The following is a 15,806-nucleotide window of genomic DNA, read 5'->3' as shown; positions in this document are numbered from 1 at the left end:
TGGGAACCATAAAAATCTAAGGGCTCATGTTCTGAATGCTAAGACAGATGCATCCGGTCCTCTCCTGTTCAGACAGACTTCCCTCTAACCCGATTCAGGTCGGGTGAATCACACCCAGTTGTCCTTATATTGGGCGGCTTAAAGACAATGTGGGTGCCCCTGATGCGGCCCGCTAAATTGTCAGTGTTAGGCAAACAGAACAAGCGTTTTGCTAGTGTAAAGAAAGGTTGTGAAAATTAATGACACTTCGATTCCTTTCAATACCGTGTCGAAAAACACCATTTTAAAATGTATTTCTGGGTTTCTGCCTTAGGAAATCAGGGAGAGAGATAAATGACATGCAGGAAAGGAGCCACAGGTCGGACTTGAACCCGGACGCACACTTTGAGGGCTGTAGCTTCTGTACATGTGGTGCGACCTAACCACTAGTCCATCAGCGGCCGGTAATTTTCTGTTATTTAAATGATCAATAGTATCGAAAAAGTATCTTCTGTCAAGTGTTAACTAATAAATCATGGCATGCCTTTTGAATCATTTGGAATTCTAGACGCCTAGAACTCAAACCCCATGAGAGACAAATTCTGAAAACTAGTTCACTTGCAGCACACCACCTGTCACATCATTCACTTCTTTGACTAGTTGTAGCGTCTCTCTAAGAAATCTGCACTCTCTTGTAATTTTATGTTTTAAAGGTGCTTTATCAATGAGGTTCCAGGCTTAATCAAACCTTCAAAACCGTTTTGCAGTGCCCCACATGTGAGCATGGTTAAACTGGATCCAAGTCAACCCTGAAGAAAAATATCACTAATTCAGCACTGGTTTGTTTTTCCCCCTCATTAAAAGAACTGCTGTCATCAAACCTTCTCGAACAGGACTTACATTTCAACAGCAGCAGACGCATCCTGGAACCTGCAGCATGTTGACATTTTGAGGCTTCGTCTTTTATTTACATAAGTTTTATAAGCAGCGTTGAAGTGAGTTAGACACAGAGCCATTAGCAGCTGTTCTTGCTGCATCTCTGCACTATTTGGAAGAACTCTTAATTTATATTATGAACAGATGGATGAATACTCAAACAGAATAAAAGCCTGAATGTGAATAGACTGCAGCAACTGTGCCTCACTGATTACAAGTTCAGAAGACGTCTCATCAGTTCAGTTATTGTCAGGACCGCTGACTAGTGCCTACATTTCTGATACTGATAAGATCAGGGGTTTCACAACAGCCCTAAGGAAAGTTTGTTTTTCCATAAGCATCAACCCTGTTTTTAGACACCAAACTTGATCATCTTTTGTCTCATTTTAAATGCCAATGAAATGTAATTAAATTCAAATTAAAAAAAACCACACTATACGAGTACACAACTACATGAAGCTACGCAGGAAATACTTTCAAGAATAAAGTCAGAACTCCAGTTATTAAGTCAGATCTCGATCTTTATTTTTACCTATTTTACCTCTGCCATCATTTTCCACAACTGTTCCCACTATTTATTAAAAATGACAAATACACTCATAAGAAGTCATGAATAAAAATGACTATTTCAGATCAATACATGAGAGTATAATTCTGTATGTGGTGTCGTCAAGCCTTCAGTTTTGCAGCTGATTCAAACAGTAGAAAATATGAGTGAAATACACTAACGACAGAGATGCTTCACTCTCTGTCCCGCTGTCTGTCTTCGGAGCAGCTGGGCAGCGCAGGTATGTGAGAGTCAGCGGAGGACTCTGCCGCTTACAGGTGAGCGTGATGCAGACTGACAGCTGTGTAATATAGCTGTGTTGTGCTAAACTTGTCCTGGAGCGGTTTGTCACTCTCTGTGTAGTCTGTTATCTCTCCCCGGTTGAAATCAGGACACAGAAACCCACAACCTGCCAGAGGCTGTGGTTTAGAGAGTGTGTGGATACATGCATGCACGCCTGTCTGGGAGCTTGTATTAATCACCTTTTTGGATAGGGTTTTTTGTTCCTGTAAAAGGTCAGCCTCAGTTGTTTATCAGGAAATAAAACGGTCTTGAAATGTGTTACGAAAACAGTTTGTGTGACATAAACAGAACCTTTGTTTTCTGTGAAGCAGTGAAACAACGGATGTAATCAACAATTCTCATTTAACGCAAGATTTAGTGGGAAATGGATCAGTGAAATTCAGGAAAGCTTAACTGGTAAAATCAGAAGGAAAATTGACGCCAAGCTGGAAGAACAGTAATGGAAAAAAACTTTATGATATGCAGTCGTCTTCTTTAGATTCACACAAACATTCTCATTTAAATTTCCTGATTGAATCTGCTTCACTGAAAGTTCCTATTTGTTCTTATTCGTAGTTCCCTTGGCTCAGCCTAGATTGAATTTCATCTTTCTTGTAATTTCATCTTCAGATTGTGCTTGAACGCTTTTCATTTAATTACACAGCACATTAAGGAGGCAGAACTTAATAACACAGTTAGTGCATCAATGGTCATTATGGGGAAATTAAGCCTTATTTATGGTTACAGAGAAGTTCCTAGACAAATGATTTTTTGGGCTCTATCAGCCTCATTAATACTGTCATTACCTAAGAGATTACTATTAAGTCCACATTAAAGTTCTAGAAAGTGAATGGCTATCATTTTATTTTTCATTTCTAGTAGTCTTCTGTTACCATGAACTGTTAGAGCTCGATGTTGTGTTAGAGCAATGACAGATCAGCTCCGGACCGCCGTGGTCGAGGCCTACAGGAGATTGAGGGGAGAGAAGTCCTCGACTTCAGATGACACTTCTGTCAAAGAAAAGTGTCATTGCTGCTTCTCCAGCTGTCGCTCATGGCTAAATAACCTAACTTAATTTGCTAATCAGTTTATATGTGTGAGTGTGATGAATAGATTTTGATTTGATGTTTGATGTTGTGGCTGACGGTGACATTACTAAAAAGTGAGTCGGTTGGTCTTTACTCCCCCTCCCAGCCCTATCTATGTTTGTACATTGCTCTTCAAAAGTGTGTGTTTTTTTTTACCAGGGTAGCTGCACTTCAGCCAAAACTTGTGGGGGTTGAAGTTACTTTTTAACTTTTCCAGGTCACAACAGAAATGTGTTCACTAATTTGTTTTGCACCTTGAGGTTAAGATAAAGTGTCTTTACCCAAACGTCCCTTGGTGCTCGAGCATTGAAGTGTTACTGCTTTCTGAAACGCCTTTCTAATGACTACTCTCTACAGATGTGAAAAACAAACAAATCAAAGAGCATGTGAAGAGGTAAAAGAATTGCATGGTGGGAGTCTGACTTGAATATAAAATGGATTTGAGCTGAGAGAAATCTATTTGTATGTAGATCACACACAGTATGGTTTAGCAAAGGAGGAGGCATAGAGGAAATATAATCAATCTACTGTTATGTAGTTTCTCAGGAAACTGGAAGACCTTCAGTGAAATGTTTTGCGGACTTTTGTTTGTATCCTCTCAGAGAAAGCCTGTAATTTAATTCAATTCTGTTATGTCCATTTCTTATTTTATTTTTCCTTCCTGTTTTGTTTTATCGCTGTACACACAAATAGACTGAACCAGGATAAGCATGGGGAAGAAAAGGTACTAAGATAAAGTCACTGAATTTTCACACTGAAATGAACTGAAGAATATCTGATGGCAGTCTGCACCTTTTCTCCCACACAGCGGATACACTGCATTTCAACGACATCTAAAATAATCATACCTTCATTTCTTTCTCTCTGTCCTCTGTCGGAGCCTCTCCTAACTCAAAGTCCCTCCACCCTCCCACACTCATTCTCTCTCTGAATTTTCTCCGCCTGCAGCTCTGCTTCAGCCTCCAACATTTACGGCAGTACCAATTAGCTTCATTCATCATATTTCTCCTTGCCTTCATGAAGGAGAGTGTTTGCATGTCAAACAGTGTTGGTGTTAATTACCTTTGAGGTCATAAAAGTGCTGCTGGCAGGCTTCTCCAAACTGCACACTCTCTCTGTGCAATTGGTGGAAACATTGAATTTGTTGCAAGTCATAATAAGAAAAACACAGAACAGACAGCTGACCCCAAACTTTTTTGGGACCCTAGGCAGAATTTAGATTGTGGTCACTGAGGTTAAACAAATTGCATATTCCTTGACTCACGTTATGCTTAAAAACTTAGCCACATCCCGGTGGACAATCCAATATTTTGATCTCTTTGCGTTGTATTCTCTTGCAGTGATTCTCAACTGGTCTAGCTTCAGAACCCACCACCCACTCCTTCATGAAAAACTGCAAACCACATTTCTGATATTTTAAAACCAATCAAATTTATTTAATTAAAAAATGTGCAAAAAAGTAAAAAAAAAAAAAAAAACATTTCCAGGTACACATTTCCGAGCCACTGAAAACATTTGCACGACCCACTTTTGGGTCCCGACCCGCCAGTTGAGAAACCAATGCTCTAGAGGAAATTCTCCTATCTAATTTAAAGTGGCTAAGGTAATAACGATGCTTGGAAAATGTAAACAAAAAGGTTTTTATGCTGTTACCCGGTCGCAGCGCTAACAAACATTTAAAATAATATGAAACGAAGAAAGAGTCAATCTTCAGGCTAATAGTCTGCACACACCATCAGGGATGTGACCTCATCACCTCCTCGTCTGTCTGTTAAAAGGAAGAGATAGAAAATGAACAGCTTTGGTGCCTATGGTGATACTACAGAAAAAAAACCTTAAATCTGCTTTTGTACAGAGTAATCACGATAAGTAAGTTAGGCTAATGTCAGTTAAAAACCCCTCAGAGTGCGTGTATTGTGGTTCTTGACAGGAAGTAAGCTTACCAATACCAGTTAGGTCATGTAACCGTTTCAGGCCATTTCCCCATGGGATGTAGATGTTGTTAAACCCATGAGTAATTGTGTTTAACAATCACAATCATCATCAAGATAACCATGATTATGATTTTTACCATAATCTAGCAGCCGTACTTTGAAGTGATTGGCCTGATAAAGGATTTCATCACATCGCTGCTATCACATTATAGTCTTTTAGAATCAAGTAAATCAATAAAGTATTATTTATCTCATCTTCCTGCTCACTGCTTGGAGGGATGCATTTCTAATTCTACTTGGTAATTGGCTCATTTATCTTAAATGAAACCTGTGCCAGACAGCAGGTTAGATTTATACAGAATGCAAGGAGAAGCTTTTCCCATTGCTGGCATTACACGGATACTTTGATGTAGAGAGATGAAAAGTGAAGCTTAAATCTTTCAGAGGTCATCAGAGCCTACACTTAAAACCCACTACAACTTGTGTTACATGATCAGTTCACTGTGGGGATATGAGGAAGGACACTTTGTGTGCTTAACTCTGAAAACAAACTCCAGTTTCTCTACAGAGACTGACAGAGTTTACACACAGTATGAAGGTAACATCAATATGGAGGTGTGTTTTTTTTTTTAACAAGGTCCCGACAGCCGGGGAAACATCAGTGGCAGAAAGTTTTGTACAACGCTTCAGCGACTTCAAAAGCCTCGCTGACAGTCTGTCGCTGGAACAGGAGTTTGTTCGGCTTGGGAAAAAGTTGCAGCGAATCACAGCAGGAACCATTTATAGGATTGGTTTCTATGGCTGCTCAAGTGTTAAGGAGATAACTTTTTTTCCCTCTGTGTCACTATAGGCACCAAAGATGTTCATTTAGCCGGCTGTCAGGCTGTCACAAATCCTACAGGGGTCACCAATAAAGTCTGATCTTTACATTCAGATCTAATTATTTTTTTTCTCTTCCTTTTAACAGACAGGCGAGGAGGTGATGTCGGTGATAAGGTCACATCCCTGATGGTGTGTGCAGATCCTCTGTGGAACTTGTCTTGTTATACGCTGCATGGTAGTGATGGAAAAGTAATTTCTAATCCTGCTGCCGAGGTGTCTAAGGCTACATCCCCAGAGTGTGGTTCTATATGCACACAGGCGTCGTGTCTGAAACCGGACCTGCTAGCATTCGTCTGGGGTCTGCATCCTCCAGGAGACGCAGACAAATAAATCCATGCTGTGATTATGCAGGCTAGCTGCCAAACCACAACAACAGACACGGATGATTTGTACGTCATTTATGAATGTAGCGCCTCACAAACACAACACAGTCCTGCTTAATTTGTGTAAACTTGAATAGACAGATGCAAAACTTTCCTTTGGTTGCACAAGGACACTGTGGGTACCAGAGATTGAAAGACCAAATAAGTCGATGCTTTCTCCATACATATGAGGGGAGGAAATGACAAACTGCAACGCTGTGTGAATATCAAGTACCAGAAAAAAGGATTACATCGTCGTGTTTTTTTTTTTTTTTATTGCTCAGGGTTCAGGTTCTGTGAATTCAAATGATTCAATTCCCTAAAAGCATCCCTGCATTGTAGCTGCAAGTCAGAGCTTAGTGAACTCCTACGGCCAATGATGACATCTTGATGAACACAAAGTAGACACACACATGCAGACTCTTACACACATTGAATGCAGATCATCAAAAAGGCCCTTGAACCCTGAATGTGATGTCCTTCAGTCACAGCAGGAGAGTTACTAAACCTCAGGGCTTGATAATACAGCACATTATCAGCAAATCATCTTCAACTTCACAGTAGTGCTGCTATGAATTATTATCAATATGACATTTTAAATTCAGATTACTTGACTAGTCTAAAGGTAAGAAAACACTAAATATCTTGTGCAACCACTGACACGATGAACTGTGGTATCTTTTCAGACTGAGCAGGATCACAGCGTCTGAAGATATAAAATATCAGAACCAGTTTGTCAAGTGTGGCTAACGTTAGCACTGGCATCACCAACATTACAGGTTAATATCCACATGTCGAGAGGTTATAAGCCAGTTTAATCTGACATAGCCCATTTACAACTACATCTACGTTTTGAAGATCAAAACACTGCCAAACCATGCTGCTCCTACGAGATGTCATCTGTCCACACAGCAGGCTCAAATCGAGGCAGTAGAGCAGGGAGAGCGGGTCCATTAACCAGAGCTTCAGCCCCGGCTACTGAAGGATGGCTGCATTACTGCTTAGACACAACATTTAACCAGTGTTGTGCTGAGATGTGCTACCTTTTCAGAAGATGCTACCATAGCACAAAACCGATAGCAGGGGCTATAGCCCCTCTGAAATAATGCTACCAGAACAAAATAACTTTATATTAGTTCACTACTCACGGGAGCAAGTTTTGGTACTATTATTATTTCAAATTTGAGAGGAAGCATATCTTGATAGACCAATAGCCTCTATCAAATAAAGCTACCTGTACTGCACAGAGCTGCATGGTAGCACATCAGGATGGGCAGTTGTATTCGATAGAACATCGGCATAGTGGGCTTACACTAATAAAAATATTAAGTTTTACACAATAGTTATGCTGAACAGTGAGGGTGACACTGTTTTTTCTTTCAGTAGACATACTGTATTTCTCTTGTATCAACATATGAACAGGAGGAGTGTGTATGTTTTTAATTTGGTCTTCAACTGCCCTTAACTGCAAGAGAGCTGCAGGACTCATCCTTTGAAACTGAAACAACCTCAGAGGGACAAACTGATGTAGAGTTTGTAGTGGAGTCCTCCTTTGTCTGACCCTTCCCCTGAGAGTGGAGAGGACACAGAGGATGCTTTCCATCCGGGCACTGGGTGGACATGAAAAAATGGGCAAATCTGGTTTCCCTCTCACGATGAGACCCTGCGCCACATTCCTGCTGCCACAGGTTTAGTTCCAGTGCCCACGCGTTTTACTATCACCAAAATTCATGATGTGGAATCCTGCTTGGACTTATTTGTTTCACTTGTATCAACATATGCACAGGAAGAGTGTGTATGTTTTTAATTTCATCTTCAACTGCCAGGAAACACTTTACAACATTTTAAAACTGCTCCGTCATTAGACCATTTTATTCATACTATCACACCAGCCCTTGTTTTATTTCAAGTATACATATTATATTAGTTTGTTTATTAACTCAACAAATCAAGTTTAGAACAACATTCTCAAAACTTTGCCCAATTGTGTGTGTGTGTGTGTATGTGTCTCTCACCATGGGCGTCTCGGTAGTAGGCATGAGTGACGCTGCGGAAGCGCTCCTGTCCAGCTGTGTCCCAGATCTGCAGAGAATATTCAGGAAGTTCATCACAGAGCAGACAAAGAAGCTTCAATCTTTTTAATAAGTCTTCTGTTTGCTCAGGCGTCCTGCAGCAGCTCATTGTGTAACCCGCAAATTAATTCACACCGATGATACTGGATTATTCTGGAATGAGGAAATTAAATGTAGAGGACTTTTGAACAGCCCATTGTCTTATGAATTCATCACAGAGAAAGAGCTTTACTCAAACCTGTTTGGTTTATTGGTTCATGAAGCCACTGGGGGCAGCGCAGCAAGCAGTCACAACACTGATATATTAGCACTACTTTTATGGCGAAGCTCTATGATCCAATAAATAAAGATGTGATAAAGTATTGTTTACCTCCGTCTAATGAATGCACGTTCTACTTTCTCTTTGATCTGTCTTTGTATCCAACAACTCCAGAGGGAAATGTCTGGCTCTCTAAGTCCTAAATGCCCCTTTCAGGAACCAGATGCTATTTTTGTGTGGAAATCATTTGAGGCTGTAAATGTAGCGCACAGTTGGTTTATCAAAGTTTTTGAAAGGTTAACAGTTAGGTCATCTAGAATAGAAAGAGTCAACTAAAACAAGTTGCCGTTAAGCGCAAAGCTGTTTAATGATCAGGTGTTAGCTATTAGCATTCAACATTACATTTGTAGTTTGAACTTTAGATAGTGTGAAAAATCACTGACTGGATGTTTGAGGTTACATACTGTATTTATTATCTCTTTTTTTGAAGTTCAGACTTCATCATGATATTGTAAAGTAATCAGTCACGGTTGCTACCATTCACCTTGTTTAACCGCAGAGCATTGAGGCTAATTAAGTTCCTGTTGTTCCTGTTTTTCCCATCAGGCAGCTCTGTCACTCATCACAATTTGGCTCCAATGAAACCAGCGTTTACTTTCCTCCCTCGAGGGAATGAACCTGTGAAGGTTGACTGCACCGCTCCCTCTTTTTTTTTTCCTTTCAGACATATCGCCCAAAATTTTCTGCATTTTTTTTTGGACCCTCTCTCTGAGACATGTCAGCTGTGACGCTGGCTCTGCCTCCTGATGGCCCAGCAGGGAACCGCCCCCCTCGGGACCAAGTGGCAGTAATAATGATTACAAGAAGGAAAAAAAACTCTCTCTCTTTGAGGGCTACGGGCTTCTCTGCAGATGGACTCTGAGCCAATTAACCCTGAATGAATACATAACAGAGCAAAGGCCCGCTCCACCAGCCTCCGTAAGACCCCTAATTAAGATCATTAGGCACGATTCCACATAATTACTTCCTCCGTTTGACAGAAATATTAAACACAACAATGCTGAGTAGCTCTCAGTGTGGGTGGTGGTTATCGTAAAAAAAAAAAATGAAACACAAAGACTGATGAAAAGCATTAGTGGTAAAAAACAAAAAGCCCTCTCAATTGATTTTTCTTAAAAGGAAATCCCTTTTCAGGGTCGTCGGTAGCCTACCGGTTAGTTTGCGCGCCCCATGTATTGAGGCTATAGTCGTCTTAGCGAGAGGCCCAGGTTTGAATCCAACCTGTGGCCCCAATCTCTCTCTCTCTCTCTCTCTCTCTCTGATTTCCAACTCTGTCCACTCTCCTGTCTCGAGGAGAATAAAGGCACAAAAAGCCCAAAAATAAATCTTAAAACAAAAAAGTCCCATTTCTACATCTTCTGCTGCATGGAACCTATTAGCTAGCTAAAGTAAGTAGCATGCATTGGATAAGAAAACCCATCGCTAAGGTTGCAGACTCAGTGCAGATCACTCAGACTGAGCTGATATGAGATTGATTTAAAGAAGATTTCCTGTTTTATCTCAGCAGCTGTTTCTGCTCTTTTCCTTTTTGTTACTAGCTGCTTGTGTCACCTAGCAACATCGACAGCTGCAACTGAACAAGCTAACATAAGTAACTTCATATAACTTAAACTATTTCTTAGATAATTTGATGTATCAAAGGCACTTCATGCTTTTTTTATTTTTACATTAGTGTATGGATCCTTCTCATTACTTGGCTGGGTAAAATAGGCTGCATGCATCGTAGCAGTCTTTAAATGCACCCTACAAAGGATGCAGCCTCTGAAGTGAGACACAGTTTGTATGTTGATCTTGTGTACTACATTTTTTTTTTAAACTTACTGGGCTAACTGGGCAGAAACATTACTTGGTCATTCCTGTGTTTCATTGTATATAGTTACACATGTGGTTAGTCTAGATTAGTTGTTGATGTACCATTTTAGTGTGCCTGCCAACTGTATCTGTGCTTAAGCTAAAATTGGATTTCTCTTGCAGACATGGGAGGGTTGGAAACAGGATGAAGGGTGGCTATGATGCTTTTGAAACCAGCTCATAGAAACTCAAATGAGAACAGTTTGATGGTTGTCTTGATTTATTAAAGTTCTTACCTGAAGCTTCACCTTGACTCCATCAATGTTCATGACTTTATTCTGAAATGAAAGCAAGAAACCATGAGTGACAGTGACTTAATTAAAACATGTTTTCCATCTTTCAAAAGCTTCTTTTTTTTCTCTCAGAGTGGTCAAACACCTGTCTCTGCAAACAGGCTCTTCCTCTCATCTGCCGGCCACACGCTCCTCTCCTCTCTCCTCCATCAATATTGCATGCCTTCACCTCACTTTGCCCCCTTTTGATGAAGCCTCGCCTCTTTCCTCCAGAGGATTAGCCCCCTCTGCTCTTCTCACCTCCCTCCGTCTCTCCATCTTAGCGAGACGTTGCTCTGATCTGCGCTTCGATCTGCTCTATCACAAGGCAGAGTGAGGCTCAGCTAAATGGACAGGCCGCTTCTCAGGTCAGAGGTTTGCTCGGTCTTAATGGCTCGATGCACAAAAGTTAAACATCGTACTTTCACATTAAAATCAGTTTAAATGACAGCAGGCGTTGGTTCAAGTTAAAAATCACTTGATTCAATGTAAACTAGAGCTGCTCTTGATGGCACTAAATCAGCTGGAAAGACAACATTTTGCACACCTGACCTGTGACAGGTGAGTCAGACAGATAAATCAGTTTCGAGGTGTCGACCTGCCTTATGCCCTCTGCCCTTCAGCTCATTGATCATCACTGCTGTTCCAACATCTTCTGGAACACAACATCTTATTGATCCATGCACACTGTGGAACCAATGGCCCGTATCCACAGCTTCTGCTGTTTGTGGAGGAAGAAGGGGCTGCTACTGTGAAAAATCTTAATCTTACCATGCCTAATGAACATGAAAGGAGGATTTATCTGGTTATGAAACAACCTAAAATTAACACGGATTCCTCCGTTACCAAAAAGGAAAAACAATTTGGACAATCAGCAACAAGAATTTTCAATACAGTCATTTTTAATGCTTATAACCACAATCACTGAGGAGTGTCAGGTGAAGTGAGTTATATCTCGCTGCAGAAACTGCCTTTGATTACATTTTGCACAGATGAGATTCACTGTGAGAGATACATTTGACTGTTAAGAACAGTAGGATGTGATATTTTAATCAGACAACATGACTCATATGGACAGGAGAAGAGCAACAAAATAGAAAAGTGTTATGGCTTTATGACTCCCTTCCTCTGGGTACTTTGGACCAAAATGGTTGGAAACATTCATAAATTATGAAAAGATAACTGACCAAAACATGAATTGACTGACCATGCGAGATCTAGAGTAAATGCTTTTGCAATGAAAGGCTGCCCTCAAGAAAATAAAATTCAATAACAGTTTCTATTTCCCCTGAACATTCACATAAACATCAATTTCAGCACTTGAGTCGCCATTATGTTTGAGCTAGCGGCTGCGCTGTAGAGAAGGAAGAGGTCAAGATGATCATAGCTGACCCACATGTCGGCTCCTGCTACGCCATTGTGGATTACATCACCTGGTGCCACGGCAACGCTCAAAAGCCTTCCCCCTCCATCCTCTCTCCTCATTTGTTTCTGTGAGCCGTCGCTAACCTTTCTAATTCCCCGATCCCCGAGGAGAAACTGAAGATATCAACCCACGACGAGATGCTGTTAATCTGCCAGCAGAGCACTTAGAAACAGATACGCTCTTTGTTGATGGGTTCGGTTGATTTACCTCCCCGAGATTCACAAAGGAGGAGTCTCATGCATATTCACTGACAGTCGGGCTGGGAGCTAGATTGTAAATGTGCTCTGCTAGAAATCACAGTTCTCAAAAGACTTTCTCCCTCTTGTTGTTGTTGTTGTTGTTGTTGTCACTGAAAAAAAAAATGCCCCAATGTGCTTGGAGGCTTCATAAATATTTAGTGACCTAGAAAATGAAACTCATGGCACTGTGGTGTTTTGGGGGATTTTGGGTGGTTAGTCAGGCTTCATTGCACTTATAATTATATTGGATTTGTTAAGACTTTAAATCAAACAACAGGATGTAGAAAACACAGATTTAATGAAACCTGAGAGTGAGTACAGAGCAGGATAAGAAGCATCAGAGCAGCTTATATGTCTAAGTCTACTGTGGAGAATTTAAGTATAACAAATTACAGACTGTCAATCACAGCTCCGGCAGCACAGTCTCTACTTTGCTTTCAAAAAGTTTCTCAAGCTTCAATAAGCTTCTGTGTTCATTTAAAATGTACAGAGGGACTGCTGGGAAGCTTGCATCCATTTTGGGTCAGTTTCAATCCCTGAGCTGCCTCCAAACAGAACAGATCTTCAAATACAAACTGCTCTCCTTTACCACACAGAGCCTGCATGTGTGTCATTTAATGCCTCTCCTCTTTCCCCAAAGGAACACGATGAGTGAGAAGGTAAAGTAAGTCTGAAGAGTACTTCACGGTGATCATAAATTACAAATGCACGAGGAGCTTTCAGAAGGGCTCGTGAAGTGTGAGCCAATAAAACTTTAATGGCAGCGACGTGAGGCAAAGAGCAGCAGCTTAGAGGACACGCAAAGAGCATGTGTGTGAGACAAATTCACATTCCCCCATGAAAGTAATGAGAAAGAGGGGATATGGCGCCGTTTCTGGATGTCTTGTTCCGAGGGTTTGCTGATGCATACGGCTGCCTGGCCTCAACACACACGTCAGAAATCAAATCAATGGGGGAAACAAGCTGAAGAAGTGAGTGCAGGGAGATGCTGAGAGGCAGCGCTCCACTCTGCAGTCAGCCCAACTCCCAGCTGTCAAGCTATCCAAGCCATGCTGACACAGACGTAGAGTACACACACACTTACACATGCCATACACACACACACACACACACACACTCGACCCCTTCACCTCTATGCATACAGAAAGGAACTCATTTTATCAACTTGTTCTGAAAGAAGTTTGGTGATGATTATTGCCACAAGATTTCCCTCATTCTTCTTCAATGTATTGGTTGTTATCTAAGAGAAATATTATAGTTTGTTTGACATATTGCCTTATCCCTGTATTTTATGAGATATTGTATTAGACATAATGGTAAATGGACTTGAGCTTGTAGCGCTTTTCTAGTCTTCTGACAACTCAAAGCGCTTTTACACCGCAGGTCACACCGACGCATTCACACCCTGATGGCAGAGGTTGCTATGTAGAGAGACCATCAGAAGTAACTAATCACATTCATACACACTCAAACACCGCTGACAAAGCAGTGCAAGCAATTCGGGGTGAGGTGTCTTGCCCACGGACACATTGTACATGTGGCTGTAGTATGGAAGCGATTACTGATCAGAATTCAAATGATAAAGCTAATTTGAAAATTCAAATGCATTAACAGAAATTCTTTTTAATTTTCAGAATATGGGTGTATTATTTTACTCAAAAATAAAATTATGATTAATTTATCTAATTTGAATTTTAGTTTTCAACTTTAAAAATGCATTCTTTGACTAAATTAAAATGAATATTCAGTCATCCAGTTTGCATTATACTTTTACTCTCTATGTATGCATATTGTATGACATCATTCAAATGAAAACTAAAAAGGTCTTTGGCTTTCCGTTTTCAAACTTGCCGTGCTAAAAAGTGATCATAATTCAAACTTGAAAATGAATTGGCAAAGTGGACGGCGCAGGAAAGTGACGTCAGACTCCAGCTCCCAGGCAGGTGAACGTAATGTTTACAGTCAATGAGGCGACCGGGCAGAACGCGCAGTACGATAGGTGGCGGGGTGAATCTTTAAAGCTGTTACAAGCTCCAAACTAGTTGTTGCCCTGATTTTGATTCAGTTTTGGCGTTGTAGTTGATTATTCTTTTAATAACTACAAAACAACCTCTGAAAGGGAGAGAGAGCTCATACAGTCGTCGAGAGAGAGAGTGTGTGTCATTACGCACAGAGGATGAGAGACACTTTGTGCACAGAGCTGGAGAGATTATTTTTAACAGAAAATTCAATCGATAATTTTTTTAAATGTAATTCAGTTAAGCAGAGAAGAGAGTGATCTATAATCTACCAATAAACCGGTCTTAGGACACGTCTGTGTGAATTTCACAGCGTGCAGATGCTGAGTGACTCTCACGGTCAGAGATAGTGGGCATGGTGTCACGCGTGAGACTTGGCAGCTCTGGTTATAAAGCTGCTGCGTCATGCTCGCTGAAAGTTCAGTCTGCACTGAAAAAAACACTCCGATCACCACCTGTATCACAGTATGAACTAAAGTCTGCCCTAGTGTTAAAGATTCACCCCGCCACCCATCGTACTGCGCGTTCTGCCCGCTCGCCTCATTGACTGTAAACATTACGTTCACCTGCCTAGGAGCTGGAGTCTGACGTCACTTTCCTGCGTCGTCCACTTTGCCAATTCGTTTTCGAGTTTGAATTATGATCACTTTTTAGCACGGCAAGTTTGAAAACGAAAAGCCAAAGACCTTTTAGTTTTCATTTGAATGATGTCATACAATATGCATACATAGAGAGTAAAAGTATAATGCAAACTGGATGACTGAATATTCATTTTAAATATAGGTCAAATAATGCACCTATAATCTGAAAATTAAAACACGTTTCTGTTACTGTATTTTCATTTTAAAATTATCTTTTTCATTTGAATTATGATACAGATTAAGCGGGGCATTTTTTGAAAATGATAAAGCAAATGTAATTTTCTTCATTTTAATTTAGTCAAAGAATGTGCATTTTTGAAGTTGAAAACTAAAATTCAAATTAGATAAATTAATCATCATTTTATTTTTGAGTCAAATAATACACCCATATTCTGAAAATTAAAAAGAATTTCTGTTAATGCATTTGAATTTTCAAATTAGCTTTATCATTTGAATTCTGATCACTAATCGCTTCCATAGCTGTAGGAGCTGGGGATCGAACACCCATCCTTCCAGGAGAGAGATGACTGACCCAAATTGTAATGTCTTAAAATTACTGCAAAAATCATGAAATCAAATAAATCTTATGTCCTAAAAAAAATTCTACCTCTGTTAACCATCTGCAGTGGACAGATTTATGATGTCATTTAGCCTAAGCATTTTTAAAAAAAACATTTATTAAACTAAGAAAATGCATTTCTGATCATCTTCAACCTTCCTGATTCCATTCCTTCCCATCTTCCTTTGTTGAATTCAGTTTCTTTTTCTCACAGTCTCTTATGAATTCATTCCTTCAGACATATCTTTCTAAATCATTGTTTGGTGCCATTTTTATTGCACAGACAAAGCCACAGTCTCTGCTGTTGTAATCTTCTGCGAGATCAATGTTGGATCTATTAGCCTTTTTCTTAAAATATAAACTAAAAAATGGCAAGCAGATCAGAAAGAGACAGATAAT

At 40.3% G+C, this 15,806-nt stretch overlaps 1 protein-coding gene across 1 annotated transcript in view; it reads right to left on the bottom strand.

Annotated features, from left to right (window-relative positions):
• LOC132995397 (ras-related protein Rab-26-like) overlaps positions 1-15,806 on the bottom strand; it is a 58,704-nt gene that overhangs the window by 23,590 nt on the left and 19,308 nt on the right. Inside the window, exons 3-4 of the mRNA XM_061065356.1 lie at positions 10,489-10,530; positions 8,026-8,092 (exon numbers count right to left, since the gene is read on the bottom strand). Of these exons, the coding sequence (XP_060921339.1) occupies positions 8,026-8,092; positions 10,489-10,530 (109 nt within the window). The remainder of the gene's footprint in view (positions 1-8,025; positions 8,093-10,488; positions 10,531-15,806) is intronic.

Source organism: Labrus mixtus, chromosome 20 (assembly GCF_963584025.1).
Source record: "Labrus mixtus chromosome 20, fLabMix1.1, whole genome shotgun sequence".
Taxonomy (NCBI): domain Eukaryota; kingdom Metazoa; phylum Chordata; class Actinopteri; order Labriformes; family Labridae; genus Labrus; species Labrus mixtus.
Note: the sequence above shows the minus strand (reverse complement) of the source record. Positions and strands in the feature narration are given on the sequence as shown.